The sequence below is a fragment of the Rhinatrema bivittatum genome, chromosome 1 (assembly GCF_901001135.1).
Source record: "Rhinatrema bivittatum chromosome 1, aRhiBiv1.1, whole genome shotgun sequence".
Taxonomy (NCBI): domain Eukaryota; kingdom Metazoa; phylum Chordata; class Amphibia; order Gymnophiona; family Rhinatrematidae; genus Rhinatrema; species Rhinatrema bivittatum.
The window spans coordinates 694564120-694585514 of NC_042615.1; the positions used below are offsets into that span (position 1 = coordinate 694564120).

The 21395-nt window shown below is 42.3% G+C and overlaps 1 protein-coding gene across 1 annotated transcript in view; it reads right to left on the reverse strand.

Moving 5' to 3' along the window:
• The window catches only part of TBCA (tubulin folding cofactor A), a 136505-nt gene extending 116158 nt beyond the window's left edge, over positions 1-20347 (reverse strand). Inside the window, exon 1 of the mRNA XM_029575407.1 lies at positions 20157-20347. Coding sequence (XP_029431267.1) covers positions 20157-20209 — 53 coding nt within the window. The 5' untranslated portion in view covers positions 20210-20347. The remainder of the gene's footprint in view (positions 1-20156) is intronic.
• Between the last annotated feature and the right edge of the window lie 1048 nt (positions 20348-21395).

Below are 21395 nucleotides of genomic sequence, written 5' to 3' on the forward strand. Positions count from 1 at the left end.
CTGCAGTGACAGATAGCTGGCAGATATTCCACAGCACTGCAGCAGGGGCCAACATTTTAGGTGAGCAGGTTTTTTCCGCCTCTGCAGATTATAGCTTAAACAAAAAAAAAACAAAAATCAAAGTTACACTGGAAAAAGCTGTGTGGGAAATGTAAGGCTTGGACAAGAAATGCATTATTTCAAAATTGTACAAGGCAACTGACTTACAGATATTTTAATTGAAATGTCTAATATTAATCTTAGAGAGAAATGTTAAAATTGAGCCCCCACTTTTGACAAATACTTTAATGAGATAAAACCAGAGGTTCTCACAATAAGATTTTGATAGCCATGTCACCTGCTTACAGTGGCCATTTTCACAATTCCCACTCATACTCCCCCATCCACTCCTGGTTTTCAGGAGAGCACAGCAACATACTTCTCTCCCCTGGCAGCCACTGTGTGCCCCCACTATCACCTTTGCTCTATATGATAGTTGAACCCTTAGTCATTAAAATCAGGATGACCTCAGAGATAGAGGGGTTTCTTTTAGGTGAGTGAGAGCATAAAGTTTGCTTATTCATGGATGATATGCTTTTGTTGCTTAGAAATCCTACTTTCTCTGCATAAGCTCTTATATGTTAGGTTTATTTGCTGGCTTGAAGATTCTCTCTAAATCGGAGACCCTACCAATCTCAGCAGCTATACAGCATCCTGGCAAGGTGCCTTCCCTTTGGCATGGTCTTGAGGACGCTTTAACTATTTAGGTATATGGGTATCAAGGGACTTATCTTCTATGTATGAGTTAAATCTCTAAATTAAGTCTATTAAGGAACAGCTTTTACTTTGGAAAGATCTTCCCCTCTCCTTAATTGGATACTGTGCTCTATTTAAAAATGTCTCTTTTGCCCAAAATATTATATAAGTTGCAGATGTTTCCTAACTGGTTAAAAATTAAAGATGTAAACACACTGATGGGGACTAGGATGGCCGCCACATGAGATGCAGTGGAAGGAGCTCTCTCTGACTTTCCTGAAATTTCCTGACAATGCCGCATACAAAACGCAAAGCGCGTTTGAAAGATTCTACTAATTTGGAAGAAGAAGAAATATTTCAACAACCCAAGATTGAGTCCTTCTTCAATCTTACCCTGCAGTTGCCGGAAACGAGGGCCGCTAGGGGTGAACTCCAGGAGCTCGGAGCGATCCCCATGGCAGAGGAGATCTCGCTTAGCCCGGGTGCACCCAAGACGCCGTCACCGCCGCGAGTCCAAGGGAGAGGAGTTATCGCGAGCTCTAAGTGAGAGGAGGAAAGAGCTGCTCCCACCCCCTCTCTCGAGACGGACGGAAGCGGCAGAGAATCTGCGTACGAAGAGGGTGGAGGAGGCTGGGAAGGAGTTGTTTCCTCCATGCCTAAACCCACAGGCTTACCTGGGGACATCAAAGAAAATGCCCTTCAAGAACTGGTAAAGCTGCATTCCTTTAAAGCATTTGCATTGCAGAAACCTCCTTGTGGTGACTTTAGACACACTGTGGAAAGCTATGGCATTGATAGAGTCAGCTGTATCAACTTTAACGTAGGCATTCTCAGATTTAAATAAAAGAGGATTGAATGCTGAAAAAAATGACGAGTGAGAACCAAGGTAAAATAAAACTGGAGGCGAAAGTAATTTCTATGGAAAAAATCCAAGGAACTATAATTAAAGCAGAGTTAAATGCAGAAAAACGCTTTGAAATGATTGAGAACACATTAAAGGTTTTCAAATCTACGAGTGGTGAACTTTCCAATGCTGAAACAATTATCTCCGGTAGAAATGCTGAGAGAATATATGCAGGAATGTTTAAAGATTCCTAAAGAGATAATACCGGTCGTTTCAAAGGCTTATTATGTCTATAAGAAGGATACACCAGCAGTAGGAGTAGAACAAAATCAAGGAAAACAAGAAAATAAATCTTTGAATGCCTCAGAATTATTGGAAATGTCTTTACAGACTGAGATTAAGGATAGGGACACATTATTAGCAACTTTTCCGTTTGAACAGGATAGAAATCTGATTTTGAAATATTTTTTTAGAAATAGAAATGTAAAATACTACGGGCAAAATATTTGGATTTATCCAGATATTGTCCACTCCACACAGGAGCGGAGAAGAAAGTTCCTGGTAATGAGGCCTGAAGTATTGAGTCGTGGGGCCACAATGGTCTTGAAATATCCCTGTAAATGTTGTTTAAAATTTCAAGGAAATAGATACATATTCAATGAACCATACCAATTAAGAGGTTTTCTGGATGGAAAGGGTTGAGGGGATAATATAACAGGGGGTAATGCATCATGTGATGGCTTATTTCTTTTTGTATGTTTAAAAGGTATTGAGCTCCAATATTTCTTGTTAATCTTGGTCCCAATATTTCCTGTGTTAAAGAATCTATGTTCAATAGTATTTTTTCTTTTATTTTATTACCTTAGAGAAATATTGTAAGCTCTCTTATGTTTTGATATATGACATAATATATCTGAAATAATGCATAAATAAAAAATTTAAAAAAAAAATTAAAGATGCAGAATATTTGTAGTCATTAGTTGTACGCTTTACATGGCAGGAAAAAATACCTAAAAATTCACTATGCTACACTTATGCGATCCAAACAATTTGGGGGGAGGGGGGGGGTTGTTAAAAACTCCCTCATTTTAGATTTTATAATGCTGCCTGACAGATGAGATTTTTCTGAGAATGGTGTAAATGGCACTATAAATTTGAAGTTCCACACCTGTAGATAATATCTCTTGTCCTCTATTGGCTATTATAACCTATTACACTCTGGGGATTCGCCACTCCACAACAAACTTAGAAGACAATGCAAAGCTTCAAGAAATGTTTAAACTGTTGCATAGAGCATACATAGACACAGTCAACACATAGAAAATGAACATCATTGAATCGGATGTGTGTATTAAATGTTGTATACATAAAAAGGTACATTTGTGCATAGCTTTGTACATTGTCCAGAACTGCTTTTGGGATACTGTGCTAAAAACTATTGAGAAGTTAATTATAAACTGCCCTTTTGTAAAATATTTGTTACTGGGTGTGGTGCATTGGGTTCCAGGTATTGTTAAACATCAAGCAAAATTCATATGCATGTTAGTTTTATTGGCTAAAGCTTGTATGCTTTTTACCTGGATTAAACCCCATGGTCCTGTATCTATGATGTGGTATCAAAAAGTAGCTGACAATGCAAATAGAGAGACTGGATACAATATTTATGCATAAGACGGTGCATAAAGAATATGTACAATTATGGGCAGACATTTAATCTGTTACCATCTAAGATTCAGCAATCCTTAGATATGGGTGGTTATTCTTTACAATGGTAGCTACCTATATGATCTTGTTGCCACCCCTATCTGTGACTATAATTTTTCTTTTTGTTTCATTTCTTCCTTCCTTCATGAAATCATATGTTTTGTCTTTTTTTTTTTTTTAGATGCAATAGTGTGAGTGTGGATGGTTAGTTTATCATGTATGAAGGTATAAGTCAATTTTTTTCTGGGTTATAAAATACTGTTCTCTTTCATAACATTGCTGTTTTATTACTATCATTGGCAACCTACTCTTATTTTATTATGTGTATCTTGATATGTCCACTAATTTCAATGTTCTATGCTGTTATTTCCTATATGCATAAATAAAGACTGGAAAAAAAATAGAATCACTATCCATTTGGGAGTACTGAGATGGCCATCCTTGCTCGATGTTGAGGATGTAATTTCACTTTGAGACAGAGTTGCATCAAGTGAGACAGATCTGGACCGAGGGCAAACAATGAGGAAGTAACAGAAGTCAAGAGAGGCACAAACAGTATCTGAGATCTAGAGGGGCCACTGTTCCATAGCTACCTGAAGCCACTTCTCCAGGAAGGACTGGATTCTGACTTCCTTTGGAGTAGATACTTGTGAAGCATTCATAAAGATCAGAACTAGGCACCAATTCTGCTTAGGCCTTCTGTAGCAACTCAAGGTTGATAATGTTTACACAAACAAGCTCTAGCTGGAAGATTGCTGCTCTTATCAAGCAGGAAGAGATAGGAGCTAGTGCCTTTGAAGAGTTCGGAAAGGACATCTCTGAAAGTACAGCCACTTGAATGAATAAAAGGAATGTCTCAAAGAAGGTAACTGCTCAGGAACTATCTAGAGTGAGTAGACTGCCAGTTTGATCTCACTTATTGGCATGACCATTGCTGCAACTAGAAGCTCCCACAGAGAAGGCAAATCTGGTGAATGCTGCCAGTTCTTGACTAGACCACGCACCGAGCACCAACTGAGTCAGTGGATATAAATGAAATGGCATCAAAAGATTCATGCAGTAGGGTGTTGTATTCCCTGTTCTGTATACTGAAGCAATTGTAACTAATACCTTTACCTTGAGTTGGTTGACGAAAGAAAAAGGGATATGAAAGGCACATATTAGATTTGAATTCTGACTACTCTGGTGGTTAGCCAATTGCTTTAACCAGTAAGCCTCTTCCTGACTCTTACAATATCTAGTATATTTTTTTTTGTACAAGAACTGATGATCATTACTTATGTTATTAGGGCAAATTGATTCTGTAGCTATTCTAAGAACCAGCTGTGCCACAACAGGCCAGAGCTGGGGTGTAGAGAGATTTGGTTTCTTTGGAACTGGAAGACAGGTTGTGGGACTGGATCATGTTTATGTCAGTCTCCTGTAATGGTTCCCTGGCATGGCACAGTTGCGTGCTCCACTATTGTGCACTTTTAGGGAATAAAGACTTTTCTAGATGAGTAAGCATGGATTAGGTGAAAATAGGTGGTTCCAATAATTACGCTTCAGAATCTCCAGCAGGTACTAGATGAAAAAAGGATCCCATTCTTTCCGTTTTGTGTCAATGAAAAAAACAGGTTGAATTGGCTTGTACTCTTGGGGGCATTTTGACAGAGACAAGGATACCTGTAGGAGTATAATAGATGAAACTGTGAAAGTTATTTGCCTTGTCATTGATTGAGGAAGCAACTTCTAGGGCTAAAAACTGGACTTCCACGTGGTACAGTGCCAGTGTGGAAGCCAACAGGCACCCTCACTAAACATTTATACCAGATAAATCCAGTGTGGGATTAGGGAGAAGGAGGGAATCCCAGTCACTGCACCTAGTACTGAATTTAGGGTCCATAACTGCAGGGTTATATAAGGCATTCTAGTGTAGCTCCCAGGCAAAGACTTAATTCAATGGATTAGGCTAAACAACTTAAGGGTAAATGAATTTAGGGATAAATCCCTAGATAGTCACAAATGAAGTTTCATAGCACCGGATCCCAGCCAAAGCTCAACAGCAAAAAAAAAGTACTATTGACTGATATCTTTGAATATTATGGTAAATCTAGTTATAAAATAAGCTGTTAGCAAGAAATTAAAAAAAACAAAAAAAAAAAACACCCACACAGCAGCCTTATGCCATTGAAATGAATGGTATGTGTTAATGTTTGCACTATCAGATCCACTGGGTAACAGTAGCTTTATGATTCAGACTGCTGGTTCACAAGATCTACAAGCATTCTGTCTGAACACCACTGCAAATTTCTGGTTAGTTTCACAAATTGGAATGTATGATGATTTATGTAATTAAATTGTGTTAACTGACAACAAACAAGATGCTCCCATTAAAAAAGTATATCAATACAAAGTACTAGTGCCACATGCTCTAATTTGGCGATATTCGAGAAATTCATCATAGCCCTATTCTACAGAATTTCTGAGCTGTGTAAATGGCTACCTCTCTAGAAACATTTGGCCAACAGTATTTTTTTTTTCATGCTGCAAAAACGAATTAGGCCAGCTGAGGATATTGTCATCTCCATAGCAATGGAGCTTTACTCCTGTATATAAAATAAATTTGCACAGCTGCAATTTTTGTAAAGACACTGATCTTCTATGTCTACAGAGCTAAATTTTTTTCTACTTGGAATAAGAAAAATCAAACTTTTGAAAATAAGTTTGGAGAACCCACTTCAGACACCTCTTGCCAAGTCTGTATCCTAGGGGGCAAGGCTTTTTAAAGCAGTGATACACACACCATTAGTGGTATGCTAAAGGTGACCACGTTACCTTGAACCTAACTGTTAAGTTATATTACATTGTTTAACGTATTATCTATTTATTCTGACCTCTTGTTTGCCATTTTCCAGCTACCTTTCAGTCCCATCCCCTTTCCCTGTTTGATGTACCTTCTACCTTCAGTTTGGATGTAAACCGGTATGATGTAACCACTAATACCGGTATAGAAGAGAATTAAATAAATAAACTGCCAAATTACAAAATTGTGCTTATTTAATTTTCTATTATAATTGTAGCGGTTATGAAGGCAAAAACTTTAGCAGCTGTGAAAGGCTGCTCTCTTGCTCCCTCTCTGGTAGAGGAATGTGCACATAGCCCTGCAGTGTCCAGAGAGAGTTCTTACAGAACAGCAGTACACAAAGGGGAATACAGACACCCAAATTAAGGAAGAGCTTACACTGACTAACTAGATTAAGAGTTTAATGAGGAGTATAACTGAATGAATATCTATGGAGAAGACATTTCAATAAAGCGATACAATTTTAAGAAAATATTTGCAAGAAGATAGGGAGATGGGCATGTTTTCTTTGAAGGAGTCAGTTAAAAGAAACAAAAATAAAAGAAACATCCCCTTTTTTTTTTTTCCCAGGAAGGTTCTCTAGCCAGGACAATATGACAGTTATTTGAAATAGGGATTACATAGTAAATGATGGCAGATAAAGACCAACATGGGCTATCGAGTCTGCCCAGTTGAAATTCATCTATTTTAGTTAGACATGTGCATAAATTCCAATATACAAATACCAAATCCCCTTTTTCCATGATCTTCTACCTGACCTTTTAACCCTTATCCTACCACGGCCTTCTACATATCTGTCCCAGATCTTTCTATCTTCAACTTTGCTTTTACAAGACCAATACTTAAGCCAACACCCAGAACCTCTTCTATATTTTAATCACCAAGTGTTGTGATAATCTCCACAGCTGCAAATTAGTGAGGCTGTTGTAAAGGAAATCCAGGCTCCATATGCTCATTTTAACCAAGAGTTCTCCATGCAGAGCATCCCAACCTTCTTGGAAGCTTGATGCCACCATACTACTGCTGTATAGTGTTACAACCACCATTCTGTGTAGGTTAACCCAATGCTTCATTACAATCCTTTTGCCATTACAGATCAGTTTATTCCACACTATTTTTAGAATGTCCCCACCATCTTCTTCCTGGAGGGTGTTCCAGGCAACACACCCTTTCCATGGAAAAATATTTCTTAACATTGGTCCCGAGTCCATCCCCTTGGGGGCTTTATATTTTCACTGAAGGAGACCAGCAACAGCCTTTGTGTTATCTGCAAAAAAGACTCTTTCACATCAGAGTACAGTTCCAACATGGGGAAAAGAAACCCAGAATAATAAATTTAAGGAAAAAAAAAAGCATATCATGCTTTTCTATTAAATATATATTATTCAATGTAAAAAAATATGACTAGGGATGATGCACAAATCAGAGACACAAACAGACCCTCCAATGATGGAGTAGCCTAGCACAGGGTGGGCAATTCCAGCTTCAAGGGCCACAAACCAGTAGGGGTTTCAGAATATCCCTAATGAATATGCATGGACACTGTCTGTTGTATGCAAATTTATTTCATACATATTCATTAGGGATAGCCTAAAAACCCAACTGGTTTGTGGCCCTTGAGGACCGGAATTGCCCACCCCTGTTCTAGCAGATGACCGGTGTTTGAATCCCAAGCCAGATAAGGATATAGCAGAGTTGCTTACCTATAACAGGTATTCTCCTAAGACAGCAAGATGTTAGTCCTCACACATGGATGACATCAGATGGAGCCTGGTACAGAAAACTGTCAAAGTTTCTAGGCACACTGAGCATGCCCTATACCACGCATACACGCAGGGTCCCTCTTCAGTCTCGCAACATAGAATTACGAAAAAAGAAATAAAACAAATATAGGAGAAACCCAACTCCGCGGGGTGATAGGTGGGGTTTCGTGAGGACTAACATCTGCTGTCCTAGGAGAACACCTGTTACAGATAAGCAATTCTGCTTTCTCCTAGGCCAAGCAGTATGGTAGTCCTCACACATGGGTGAATCCCTAACTACAGGCTGTCCCCAAAACAAATGCCCAGACACCTAACCATGTGTGAATGGGCACAACAGTGGTGCTGATGGTAACAGAGGGCAACCACCTGAACCCCCCCCAAAAAAAAAAAAAAGGGCTGCAGGCAGGAAGAGTTGGGTTTAAAGCCGAAAGAGGTTCCTGAGGACAGACTGGCCGAATCGACTATCACGTCAGCCATCCCTATCCAGACAACAGTGAGAGATTTTGCAGCCTTGCAAATCTCTACAGAGACTGTTCTCAAGAGGGCTACTGAAGTCTCCATTCCTCTGACAGAATGAATCTTGACATGACCCCCAAGCTGCAGTCCTGCCTGCGCATAGTAAGAGATGCAATCCGCAATCCAGTTGGACAGAGATTGCATCCCAATGGCAACTCCCAATCTATTCTTGTCAAAAGAGACAAAGAGTTGCGTGGATTGTCTATGTCAGTGGTTCTCAACCCTGTCCTGGGGACCCCAGCAGCCAGTCGGGTTTTCAGGATATCCACAATGAATATGCATGAGAGAAAATTTGCATACACTGCCTCCATAACATGCAAATTTTCTCTCATGCATATTCATTGTGGATATCCTGAAAACCCGACTGGCTGGAGGGGTCCCCAGGACAGGGTTGAGAACCACTGGTCTATGTCCTTCTGTATGCTTCAGATAGAAGTCTAAAGTCCTCTTACAATCCAGACTGTGCAAGGCCTGCTTGCCTTTGTGCGAGTGAGGCTTGGGAAAGAAGGTAAGCAAGACAACAGACTGGTTAAGATGGAACCCCCATCACCACCTTGGACAGGAACGTAGGGTGGTTCTTTGGACACATACTGTCTTGAAAGAACTTAGTGTATCGAGGGCGAGTCACCAACGCCTGTAGCTCGTTGACTCTGCGCACTGAATTGACTGACACCAAAAAGATGACCTTCCAGGTCAGCAACCTCAGGTCACAGGAGCTCAGTGGCTCGAAGGGAGCCTTTATCAGATGAGTCATCACCATGTGGAGGTCCCACGATACTGAAGGAGGCTTCACGGAAGGTTTCAACTGAAGCAACCCTTGCCTTAAACGCCCCACCAAAGGATTTACTGTGATAGGCGAACCATCCACCCCTTCCTGGAAAGCCCCGATTGCGCTCAAATGAACCTAGACAGAGTGGGTTATCAAACCAGCTTCTGAAAGGTAGAAGAGGTAATTGAGCAGGAAAAAAGCTCAAATCACACTGCTCACACCAAACTGAAAACCTCTTCCACTTCAGGCCATAAGACTTCGAAGTGGAAGGTTTTCTTGAAGCCACTAGGCCCAAAATATCATCTGAGAAGTCAAGGGGCCCCGGGATCAACATCCAGGCCATGACGGACAGTCTGTCCTGATGTCATCTGGGGAGGTCCCCAAGTGGATTGGTTCTCTGATGGGCAGATCCAGCATGAGTGGAAACCAAATCTAGCTGGGCCAATGCGGGGCCACCAGGATCATATAGTTTCCTGGTCCTGGCAAAGCTTCAAGAGAGTCCTAATCAGTAGAGGGACTGGAGGATACGCATACAGAAAGCCCTAGCCCCAGTTGCAGCCAAAGGTGTCCAAGGCTGGGGCTCTGTCTGCTCAATACAGGGAGCAGAAGAGCATTACCTTGCTGTTGCAGAAGGATGCGAACAGATCCACGTCCGGTATTCCTCCGAGATGAAAGATCCGGTCTGCCACTGCCTGATTTGGGGACCACTCGTAGGGCTGGAATACTCAATTCAACCGGTCCGCTAGGATGTTGTTGATTCCAGGCAAGTATATGGCTCGAAGCACCATTCCCAAGGAACCAGATCTGGATATGAATCGCTTCCTGATACAGGAGGAACGATCACATGCCCCCTGCTTGTTGATGTACCACATCACGACCTGGTCATCATTCCGAATCAGGACCACCTTGCTGGCCAGCCAATTCTTGAATGCCTGGAGCTCCAGGAAGTTAATTTAGCATTGCGCTTCCTGAGTGGACCACAGGACTTGTGTGTGGAGCCTGTTGACATGGGCCCCCCACCCCAGATTGGAAACATCTGTGCTCAGTTCAAGCTGCACCTGGAGAGACTGAAAGGACACTCCCTGCTTCAGTTCGGAGAGGGTCTCCCACCAGGACAAGGAGTCCCAAAGACACAACGTAACCTGAATGTGTGCCTGGAGGTCCTGAGTGGCTTGACACCACTGAAATATCAGAGACCATTGAGACCTGCGCATATGCAAATGGGTGAAGGGAGTGACATGGACGGTGGCGGCTTTGTGCCCCAACGTTTGCTTTGCGGAGACCCATGGCACCACTGCACCGTCCCTGCAAGGGACGCCAAGGTTAATGCCTTGCTGTGGGATAGAAAGGCCTTCACCTGAGTCTTATATAGCAGGGCTGACGGGTGCAGATGAGACTTTGGGTAGTTAATTACAGACCCTAACGACTCCAGCACCTGGATAGTTAAGTGCAGGGATTGCATTGCTCCCAACTGGGTGGTGCTTTTTAAACAGCCAATCGTAGAGGTAGGGGAAACTTGCAACCCTAACATGCACAGGTGTGCCCCCACCACAGCCAGGCACTTGGTCAAGACCTGTGGTGCAGAGGCCAGACCAAAACAAAGCATTCGCCCACCACAAAGCAGAGAAACTTTCTGTGACCCTGAAAGATCTTGATGAGGGTAAAGGCATCTTTCAAATCAAGGGAGCAGAACCAGTCCCCTGTTTGTAAGAGGGGAAATCAGGGTGCCCAGCGAGACCATCTTGAACTTTTCCTTTAGAAAAAAACTGTTCAAGGTCCAGAGGGCCAGGATGGGCGGAGACCCCTGGTTCTCTTTTGAATCAGAAAATACTGGGAGGAGAAACCCTGTCCTTATTGTCCTGGTAGGACAAGCTCGACAGTTCTAGCTATTACTAGGGCAGAGAGCTCAGTCAAGAGGATCTCCTTGTATGCTGATGGCCCCCAAAAGGGATTCAGAGGAGAATATGGCAGAAGACCCAACAGATTCAACCTGTAACCCCACCGTACTATACACAGAACCCACTGGTCTGACATGATTGCTGGCCAACAACCTGCATAGAATCGAAGCAGACCTCCAACTGAGGGGGTCCCCCTATAAAGTGACAAATGGGTGGCTCTTACTTCCAGCTTTCCAGTCAAAACCCTGTAGTGGGGCTTGCCTGGGGTTTGGGGACTCACTGGTGCCTGCAGCAGCCCGAGAGCTCACCCTCTGATGGGAGTGAGACGCCAGCGGATAATACTTCCGCTGATGATAGAAGGAACAGTGCGCTGACTTTGTGGCTGAAGATAGCGGATCTGAGGTACTGATGGACAGATGCTGGAGGGTCTCATGGTGGTCACAACTGAGCCATTGCATCCCTCGCCTTATTGCCAAAGAGATTGTCGCCTATAAATGGCAAGAAGAGACTCAAGCCACTTCTATTCCACCACAATTATCGCATAGTACTACAGTCGCTCATTCTCTCCAAGCTCGATTACTGTAACTCCACTCCCTCCTCCTCGGACTACCTGCCTCCACCACAAAACCTCTACAGCTGCTGCAAAACGCAGCAGCCAGATCTCTCACAAACATCAATCGCTCATCACACATCACCCCAATCCTGAAATAACTCCACTGGCTCCCCATAATGCACAGGTCACAATACAAAATCCTCACCCTCCTTCACAAAACCATCTACAATGGAAAAAACAACTGGTCTATAAACCCTCCCCAACCCCACGAATGCCAGAGAAACCTGCTGTCCCAAAAACACAGGCCTGCTTGCCATCCCCCACACAAAACTAACCCGCCTTACCGCCACCAGACAACGTATGTTCTCAGTAGCTGGCCCCATCCTCTGGAACAAGTTACCCTCCCAACTCAGACTGGAACCTTCCACCCAATCATTTAAAAAACAACTGAAGACATGGCTATTCCACAAAGCCTACCCCCCCCCCCCTCACCCCTCCTATGCCCCCCTGTACCCCCTTAAGACTCCTTAATCACAAGATATATATGTTTACACGCCACACTGTGTATTCTATTACCATCTCATGCCACATTGTATCTTAGTCTTTTGTATATATTGTATCTTAGAACAAGAGTAAAAATTAAACTATGTTGACCCATTAAGGTTTAAGGTTACAATGTACAATAGTATTACACCCCTGTCAAGCTATCACACCTGTGAACTGATGTGATGTACCCCAACGAATGTCGGTATATAAAAGACAAATAAATAAGTCAGCAAGCCTCTCCTGCACCTCCGGCTGGAGGTCAGAGGCCCAAAGCCAAGCCATGCAGAAAGCATTTGACAAAGTCCCTCATGGGAGACTTCTTAGAAAATTTAAATGTCATGGAATAGTGGGCAGTGTCCTATTGTGGACTGGGAACTGGTTAAAAGACAGAAAATAGGGAGTAGGGCTAAATGGCAAGTTTTTCCAATGGAGAAAGGTTATTACTGGCGAGCCCCAGGAATCTGTTATGGGATCACTGTTTTTTAATATATTTACAAATGACCTGGAAATGAGAACAACGAGTGAGGCGATCAAATTTACAATGACAAATTATTCAAAGTTATTAAATCACAAAAGGATTTTGATAAATTGCAAGAGGATCTTGCAAAAAACTGGGAGACTAAGCATACAAAGGGTAAATGTAATTTAAAGTGGACAAGTGCAAAGTGATGCATTTAGGGAAGAGTAACCCAATTATAGCTACACAATGCAAGGTTCCACACTAGGAGTCACCATTCAAGAAAAGGATCTAAGCGTCACTGTTGATATGCTGAAATCTTCTGCTCAGTGTGCAGCATCAGTCAAGAAAACAAACAGAATTCTAGGAATTAATAGGAACGGAAAGGAGAATAAAAGGTGAAATTTGTACTTACCAGATAATTTCCTTTCGTCCTAGCAGACTAGCCCACACCTGTGGGATTCCCCCGTGTACTGGTAGGTGGAGACAGAACTTTTTTGCGTTTTTTATGCTATTGCCGCTATATAGTCTGAGATAGCCAGATTGTTCTCCAGTACACTCTTGCCCTAGCCCATCACGTTGATGATCTGCCCTTTTGTTAGTACCATGCCTTTTTTTTTGTCTCTGGGGAGAGGGACACTTGGACTAGTCTGCTAGGACTAAAAGAAAAGAAATTATCTGGTAAATACAAATTTCACCTTTCCTTTTCATCCTGCAGTCTAGTCCACACCTGTGGGATGTACCCAAGCAGTACCTAGTTTGGGTGGGATCTGACCCCTGTGGCTCCCAATACCTGTTTGCTAAAACAAAGCTCCTGCTCAACCTGCAGATCTAGCCTAAAATGCTTTGTGAATGTGCTCCAGGAGGACCCTGCTGCTGGTTTGCAAATATCCCGAGGTGTTGCAACCCTGTTCTCTGCCCACGAGGCTGTTTGCGCTCTCATTGAATGTGCACCGAAAGCCCCTGGGGCCTGCTTTCCTTGTCCAATATATGCTGCCACTATCGTTTCCTTAATCCAGCGTGCATCTGAGGGTTTAGATGCTGCCTGGCCCTTTCTTTGGCACTCCAGCAGGACGAATATCTTGTCCATCTTCCTGAACTTATTGGTGACCCTTAAGTAATGAAGCAGCACTCTTCTGACATCTAGCGGGTGAGGTTTCCTCCCTTCTTCTCTACCATTCGCCTCTGTCAGAGCTGGTAATCCAATCTCTTGGTCTGAGTGAAACTCAGACAATACCTTAAGGACAGGACAGATGACTATTCTGACCCTGTAGGTGGATAAGTAGGGCTCAGATCTCCAAAACTCTCCTAGCTGAATGCATCACCACTAGAATAAATGCCTTCAGGTGTCAGGTCTTTTAATGTTGCTCCACTGAGTGGTTCAAATGGTGCCTTAGCTAATCCCCTTGGTACAACATTTAGGTCCCATATGGGCATAAATTGGCACTTTGGCAGCCGAACGTAATTTACTGCTGTGAAGAAGCGTACTATGTCCAGGTGAGGCCCCTAAAACAAGTCAATGCTGCCATCTGTACCTTAAGTGAGTTCAGGGCTAATCCTATCTCCAGGTTATCTTGCAGAAACTGTAAGTTTTCCCTTATGTGTGCCTTTTGTGGGAAGATATTCCTCCTTCCACATCAACCTTCAAAAACCTTCCAGACCCTACCATAAGCCCCGAAGGTCAAATGCTTCCTACATTTTAACAAGGTGACTACTACTGCCCTTGAACACCCTTTTTTCTCTGGTTTGTCCCTTCCGAGAGACAAGCTGAAAGACAATATTGATCTGTCCTTTCCCAAGCGATTGGCTTCTCCTAATCACAGAGGAACATCTAATGCTTAACCTCACTAGGACCACATACCAAGCTCTTCTGGGCCAATCTGCGGCCACCAGGATGACCCAGCCCTTGTGTTCTGCCACTTATCAGTATCCTTGCTATCAAAGGCCATGTTGGGAACACATAATAGTTGGTCCCCTGGCTAGACAAAGCATCTAGTCCCCTTGATCCCTGTTCCTGACATTCTTCCTGGTTGCCAAGATGACAGAGGGGTTAAAGGGGCTCTTAGGGAAGATAAGGCCATTGCAGAAAAACTAAATGAATTCTTTGCCTCTGTGTTTACTAATGAGGATGTTGGGGAGATACCAGCTCCAGAGATGGTTTTCAGGGGTGATGACTCAGACGAACTGAACGAAATCACTGTGAACCTGGAAGATGTAGTAGGCCAGATTGACAAACTAAAGAGTAGCAAATCACCTGGACCAGATGGTATGCATCCTAGGGTTCTGAAGGAACTCAAATATGAAATTTCTGATCTATTAGTTAAAATTTGTAACCTATCATTAAAATCATCCATTGTACCTGAAGACTGGAGGGTGGCCAATGTAACCCCAATATTTAAAAAAGGCTCCAGGGGCGATCCGGGTAACTATAGACCAGTGAGCCTGACTTCAGTGCCGGGAAAAATAGTGGAAACTAGTCTCAAGATCAAAATTGTAGAGCATATAGAAAGACATGATTTAATGGGACACAGTCAACATGGATTTACCCAAGGGAAGTCTTGCCTAACAAATCTGCTTCATTTTTTTGAAGGGGTTAATAAACATGTGGATAAAGGTGAACCGGTAGATGTAGTGTTTTTGGATTTTCAGAAGGTGTTTGACAAAGTCCCTCATGAGAGGCTTCTACGAAAATACATTACAGGAGGACCTTGCACTGCAGGACCCACGATATAAAAATTTTTTTTCCATAGATAGCAGGATGAATTAGCCATGTTGACCCGCCTGCCTCCCTGGACAGCCTTGGAAACTTAAACGTTCGCAAAATCAGATTACGAACTGAAGGGAAGATGGAGCTATGTGGGAAAAGAACAGCTGCGCAGCCGCACAGAGCAAAGCTCTGTGATTTTTGTGAAGCTCTGTCCAGGATGCCCCCTAGTGGATGTTCCAGATAGCATGGCTAATTCATCCTGCTATCTACGGAAAACACCATTTTACGGTAAGCAAACTTGCTTTTAAAACACAGGTACACTAATAACTTTCACTACATCCTCTGGCAACTAATTCATCCTGCCATCTATGGAAAAAATTGTTTATAGCAAGCAAACTTGTTTCCCCCCCCCCCCCCCCCCCCATCAATAAGCAGGAATGAATTAGCCATGCTGTCTGGGAGTCCCCAGCTAGCGATCAAGAGTGGTAACTCCTGTCGAAGCATGGTGCTGACTATGCACCAGATAGTCCAACTGCACAAGCTGTATTCGTCCATTTTATTTGAGTCATTACAAGCCCAGGGTTTTGAAGAGTCTTTTTTGCAATTTTTAAAAGGTTTTATATACTAACCCAAGGCCTCGAATGCTAGTTAATGGAGATGTTACAGAGGAATTTATACTGCAAAGAGGTACAAGACAGGGTTGCCCGCTGTCAGCGATTTTGTTTGTTTTGGCCTTAAACCCACTACTTCGAATTATAGGTAGAAATCCTAATATACAGGGCATTTCTGTAGGAACCCATTATTCTAAAATATATGCCTTTTCAGATTTGTTAATCCACATTTTAAAACCAGAGATCCTTACGACATCTGTTGAGTGAATTTGAGAAATATGGAAAAATAAGTTTTTGGATTAATTTAGAAAAATCAGAGGCACTTGCTATTGAGAAATAGAGTCAGCAGAAATGGGAAGGGGAGTTTCCCCTTAAGTGTGCGAGTAACTTCATACAATATTTGGGAATTGTAATACCAAAGGATCTAAAATTACTACAAGAAGATTAGTGAACAGAGGTTGTAAACTGAAACTAAACGATTGCTAAGAGCTTGGACACCTTTGAACATTTTGCTTATGGGAAGGGTATATCTTTTTAAAATAGTTGCATGTTTTAGGGCAACTCCCTCTTTTTTTAGAGAAATCCACACTGAAAGTTTTCCTAAAGGAACTAGTAGTACAGTTATGGTGGGGAAAGAAGCTACATTTTGTTGGCCCATCTAATGAAACGTTGGGGGAAAGGGGACTGTGTGTCCCTAATTTGAAATTATATGACTGCTAATTATGACATGCGAGTGATTTGATACAGGGATCTAACTTTTATACAAATTTCCGATATGAAAGTAGTTTGAAAGCTCCTCTCTTTACCATTCCTCCTCCACACTATTAAAAAAAAAACTGCCTCTCCATTTGCAACATCATAGTTTGATCACCCCTCTGCAAAAAAAAATAAAAAAAAAATGGCACTGGCTTCTTTGTAAACTACAACTAAAAAGGTCTGCTGCCTCCCCCTCCATTTATGGGTAATGACGGATTTGAGCCAAACATGCAGGGGGGACCTTTCTGTAGGTGGTTTTTCAAGAGACTAATGGTTTTAGGGCAACTGATAAATGAAGGGACAATATTCAAATTTGTTGACTTACAGGAAACTTTTGGCCTGCATGGAAGGGATTATTTTGCATATATTCAAGCCTGCCTTTATGTGGGATCACTATCTAGAGGAGAATTGGTCAAAGATAATTGGGTAGAACTACAGGGTTGGTTTGATGTGGAAGATCCACGCAAGTCCACCGTATCATTGCTTTGAGGCTGAAAGGGATTTTAATAGTTTAAGAGATAAATGGGTGGAGGAATTGGGCATAATGATACTTATGTCTACCTTTAAGGCCTGTATTCTGGGATAGCTAAGATAAACAATTGCGGGAAAATTTAAATTTTTGAATAGGGCTTGTGTATCTCAATGTCAAGCTTTTAAGGCATGTATTGCAGAATCCAATCTCTGCATTAAGTGTGGGACAGACAGGTACTTTAGGACATTCTTTTTGGTTCTGTCCTTAAATAAGAGGATTTTTGGCAGAAAATGCTTCGGTATTTAGAAAAAAATTAATAACTTCATCATCATTGAAATGTGATGTCTTGTCTGCACTGTTTGGAGATATCAAATCTACGACGGCCTGTGCACCTCTACAAAGAACGTGGATACATAAAATGCTATTGCTGGCAAATCACTGTTTTATATTTTTGGCACCAAGAAGAAATTCCAATCAATCACATTCTGGAGGAATAAAATACATTCCCTCTCTCTCATGGAACAGTTGTCTTGCAAGTCTTCTATGTCTAGGAAGAAAAAAGAAAGGAAAAAAAAAATTGGTGCCGATATATGGCTTCCATATATCGTGATGCTTCCACACACACAACTTGCAGCCAGATTTTGAATTACTTTCATTGAAGAGCATTTCCACTATCTTGCTTGGAGGATAATGGGACTTTTGTAACCAGTGACTGCTTGAGGGATTTGGGATGGAAAGGGAATGTAGGGTATTTTGACTTCTGTATTGCTTTGATATTTGTTCATTACTGGTTGTTTAACCCAAAAAAGATTTAAACAAAAAAAAAAAGTCACAATGCGCCTTTTGTTTTGTCAAAACATGTATTTCAAGATTAAATATTTCTTCTGATTTAAAATGGTAGATGGCTTCTTTAATGAAGAGCAAATTTTCTGGCAGTGGTGTTTCCATTTGCTCTAACTGTACCACTGCTACAGCTGACAAGCTATCAAGCTTACTCACAACAGTGAAGAAAGAAAAAAATAGTAGTGACAGTTGGAACCACTAACTTTCATTGTCAGGCTCTTTCTATCAGATGGCTCAGCCACATTTTGTACAAAATTATTACTAAAGCAAGCCACTGTACACAACACTCCTGTTACATTCTGAGATCTAGTGGCTATGCAGGGAGAACATATTGAGGAAATGTTTTGAACATAAGCATAAAAGTGTGATTGTTTGTAAAAGGCCTGACAACATTTGCACAAAAGTTAAAAGGATGGCTTGGCAGAATGTACTTAATTTGTTACAATGTTTTGGGAACACGACATACAAAAATTCTCTGGCAATGCTAAATTCTCCCAAAAATTTGACATCCTTCACTATGCTGACAAAATTGTTAAAGAGAATTTCCATAGATCAGACTGGCACTTCCAAAATGGCTTTAAGAAGTCCATGCTACAATTTTGAAATGCAGTTTGATAGAAACACCCTCAACTCAAAAATAAAGCTATTATTCTACACTTTTGGGTAGTTATTGTCACAAGAAAGTTCTCTTTGCTGTGCCTGTAGTCAGTACTTCAGAATTACTGATGTCTCATACACACCCCAGTACTTGTGCCTGCTGCTACTGTTCCTTCCTTTGCAGAAGTGTGCAAGTGTGGTTGAGAAGAATAAGTAGGAACATTGCACTATGTACGGGAATGTGGGCAAGGCTGACACTGGGATTGGAGATGCTTACTCACATTCCCATGCAATGACCGTCCCAGTTCTCCGCAGTAGCACCCACACACCTCAAACATTCATGAATATCACTCACAACTTGCAAGAAGTCTCACAAAGGTTATCTGTCATGAAAACAAAGAAACAGTCTGCTAGTGAAACCTGATCTTGTGCTGTCTGTATGTAGTCTCATCCACAGAACAGAGAAAGTGTCAAGGAAGCAGGCATAGCTCTTCCACTAAAATGTAAAATAAAATTTGTCTCCTCCTCTTCATTACTGTAAAGTTGTCTTAAGACATTTGGCTAATGTTATAATGATGTTATTCCAAACAATATTTACCTGGCCTATATTCTTACTGAATCAGTAATGCAAATGTCATGTAAAAGTATAATGTAAAGGTATAATGTAAAGTACATCTAAGATTAAAACTACCATCAATGTGGAAAAAAGCCAGAGTACCTAAAACTCAATGAGGTTTGCCACAACTCGGAAATGTTGCAGTACAGAGGCATTTGAGGGGAAAAAAAACAAAAACTTATTTGATCAAGCAGCCCTTCTGAAATCTGGTCCTCAATATCCCTAAACAACGGGGTTACCAGAGAGAGTCAGATCCAATAAAGCCAGGACTGGCTCCTAAAACTAAAGTTAAAGCAGTAAAGACTCCAGCTGTATGAACACTAAAATGTGCAGCCAAAAGACGGAGACACAAATACAAACGTTTAACTGGTTATGTTTTATAAAAGCTTCCTGCTAAATTTAAAACGGGCCCTAAATGAATTAGATGAAAAGGAGATTAGCGCTCGCCTCGCTCCGCCTGCTACTTGCTAAAGGACTAGAAGAACTTTGGAAAGGTAGACACCCCCCCCCCCCCCTGCTGCTACTTTTTAAGTGACGTTCAAAGCGCAAAGGCCACGAGCGCAGGTTGCATACGGGTCCTCTCATTTCGCGAATCAGCCTTTTCCTGAGGTGTCTTCCTGGCCGCTCTCTCCCAGACTTCGGGACAAGTCACTGAAGGCCCCGAGAACCGATGGGTCTCATTCACTATCCGTGAGCCGCCCCTCTCCCGCGGTATCCCCTAGTCCAGGCGCTGCCACCAATCGACAAGCGCCGACCAGGTCGGGTAATAAGAACCCAGCGCACGGGGGCAGAAGGACCGACGACGCACGGACCCGCAGCTCTGCACGAACCTCGAAAGAAGCGGCGGCGGCGAGACACCTAAAGTCTGATTCAGGCCCAGCGCCAACCCCAATCCACCAACCCTTCAGCACGGCTCCTACTCACCGCTTCACCACGCCGGTCTTAATTTTAATCTGTCTGATGCGGGGATCCGCCATAGCACTGCAGTTCGGGCAGGGAAGATGAAACGTAAATTAGCAAAACTACACTCGAAGACCGCTACCGACCCGTAACGTTGAACTACAGACCTAGACCCTCGCGCGGGCCTTATTACGCATGCGCCAGCCAGCTGCTGGAAATTGTGCGCCGCGATTGATGCGCATGCGCCAAGGTTAAGCTCTATTTTTCTGGGAAGTGCGTGCGACGGTTTTACGGTATAGGAGCCTGTGTCAAATTCTCAGGTTTAGTTACAATCCAAGTCAAGTATAATAAGGTGCTGTGACTCATCTACTGCAATCTAAATATTATAACATTGCTGTACAGAAAAGCACGGCATTGTGATTCTGACAAAATTGTAAAGAATAAGTTGTATTCACATTTGGCATTCCCTTTCTGATGGTAAAAACTAAATATGAGAAAAACGGACTGTGATAAAGGAGAAAAGCCCAATGAGAATAAAAATCTGCTAGGATTAGCTTGTCTCCAAGCAAATTTTACGACAGTGAGTTTATTCGGTATTTCCTTGCATTGCAAGGAGGCACACTGACAGGCATTTTTGGACAGATGGTTTTATGCTAGGAAATTTTACTCCTAGGTCCGAGCAGGATTTACATGTCCTATGGAAGAGTGGGCTAAGCAAGCAACCACTCTTGGCCACTACCCATGTTAAAAAAATAAATAGTAAAATAAAAGAATTAAAGTTGTGGGCAATGGCATGTTCCATTCCTTCCTTTCCCCTGAGTTGAAATTCAGGGTGGCTGAGTGGTGAACCCTCTTCCTCCCATCCATCAAAAAGTGGCCAAGCATAATAAGTTCCTAACATCTGGACAAGGAGTAGACCTTACCTCCTCCTACCAGGCTGCCAATACAGTTCTGAGCTGTACCGGCACTAATATTATTTTATTCCCTGGCTGGCTGCAGATTGGTTCCTTCACTGACAGCTGTATCAGCAGCCCAGCGGTCTACTCTGGCTGGGATTTGGACACTTTGGTGAGTGGGGGAAATAGGAACGAGTTTGCAACTCTGCCAGCAAATTGGTCCGAAGTTTAACTCAGGGGTGGGGAGGGAAGGGAATCAAATGTGCCCTTGACCATGGCTTTATTTACTTTATTATATTAGGTCTTTATTATTTATTTTTTCATGTGGGTGGGTGGGTGAGAGGGAGAGGGTTCACCATTCAGCTCT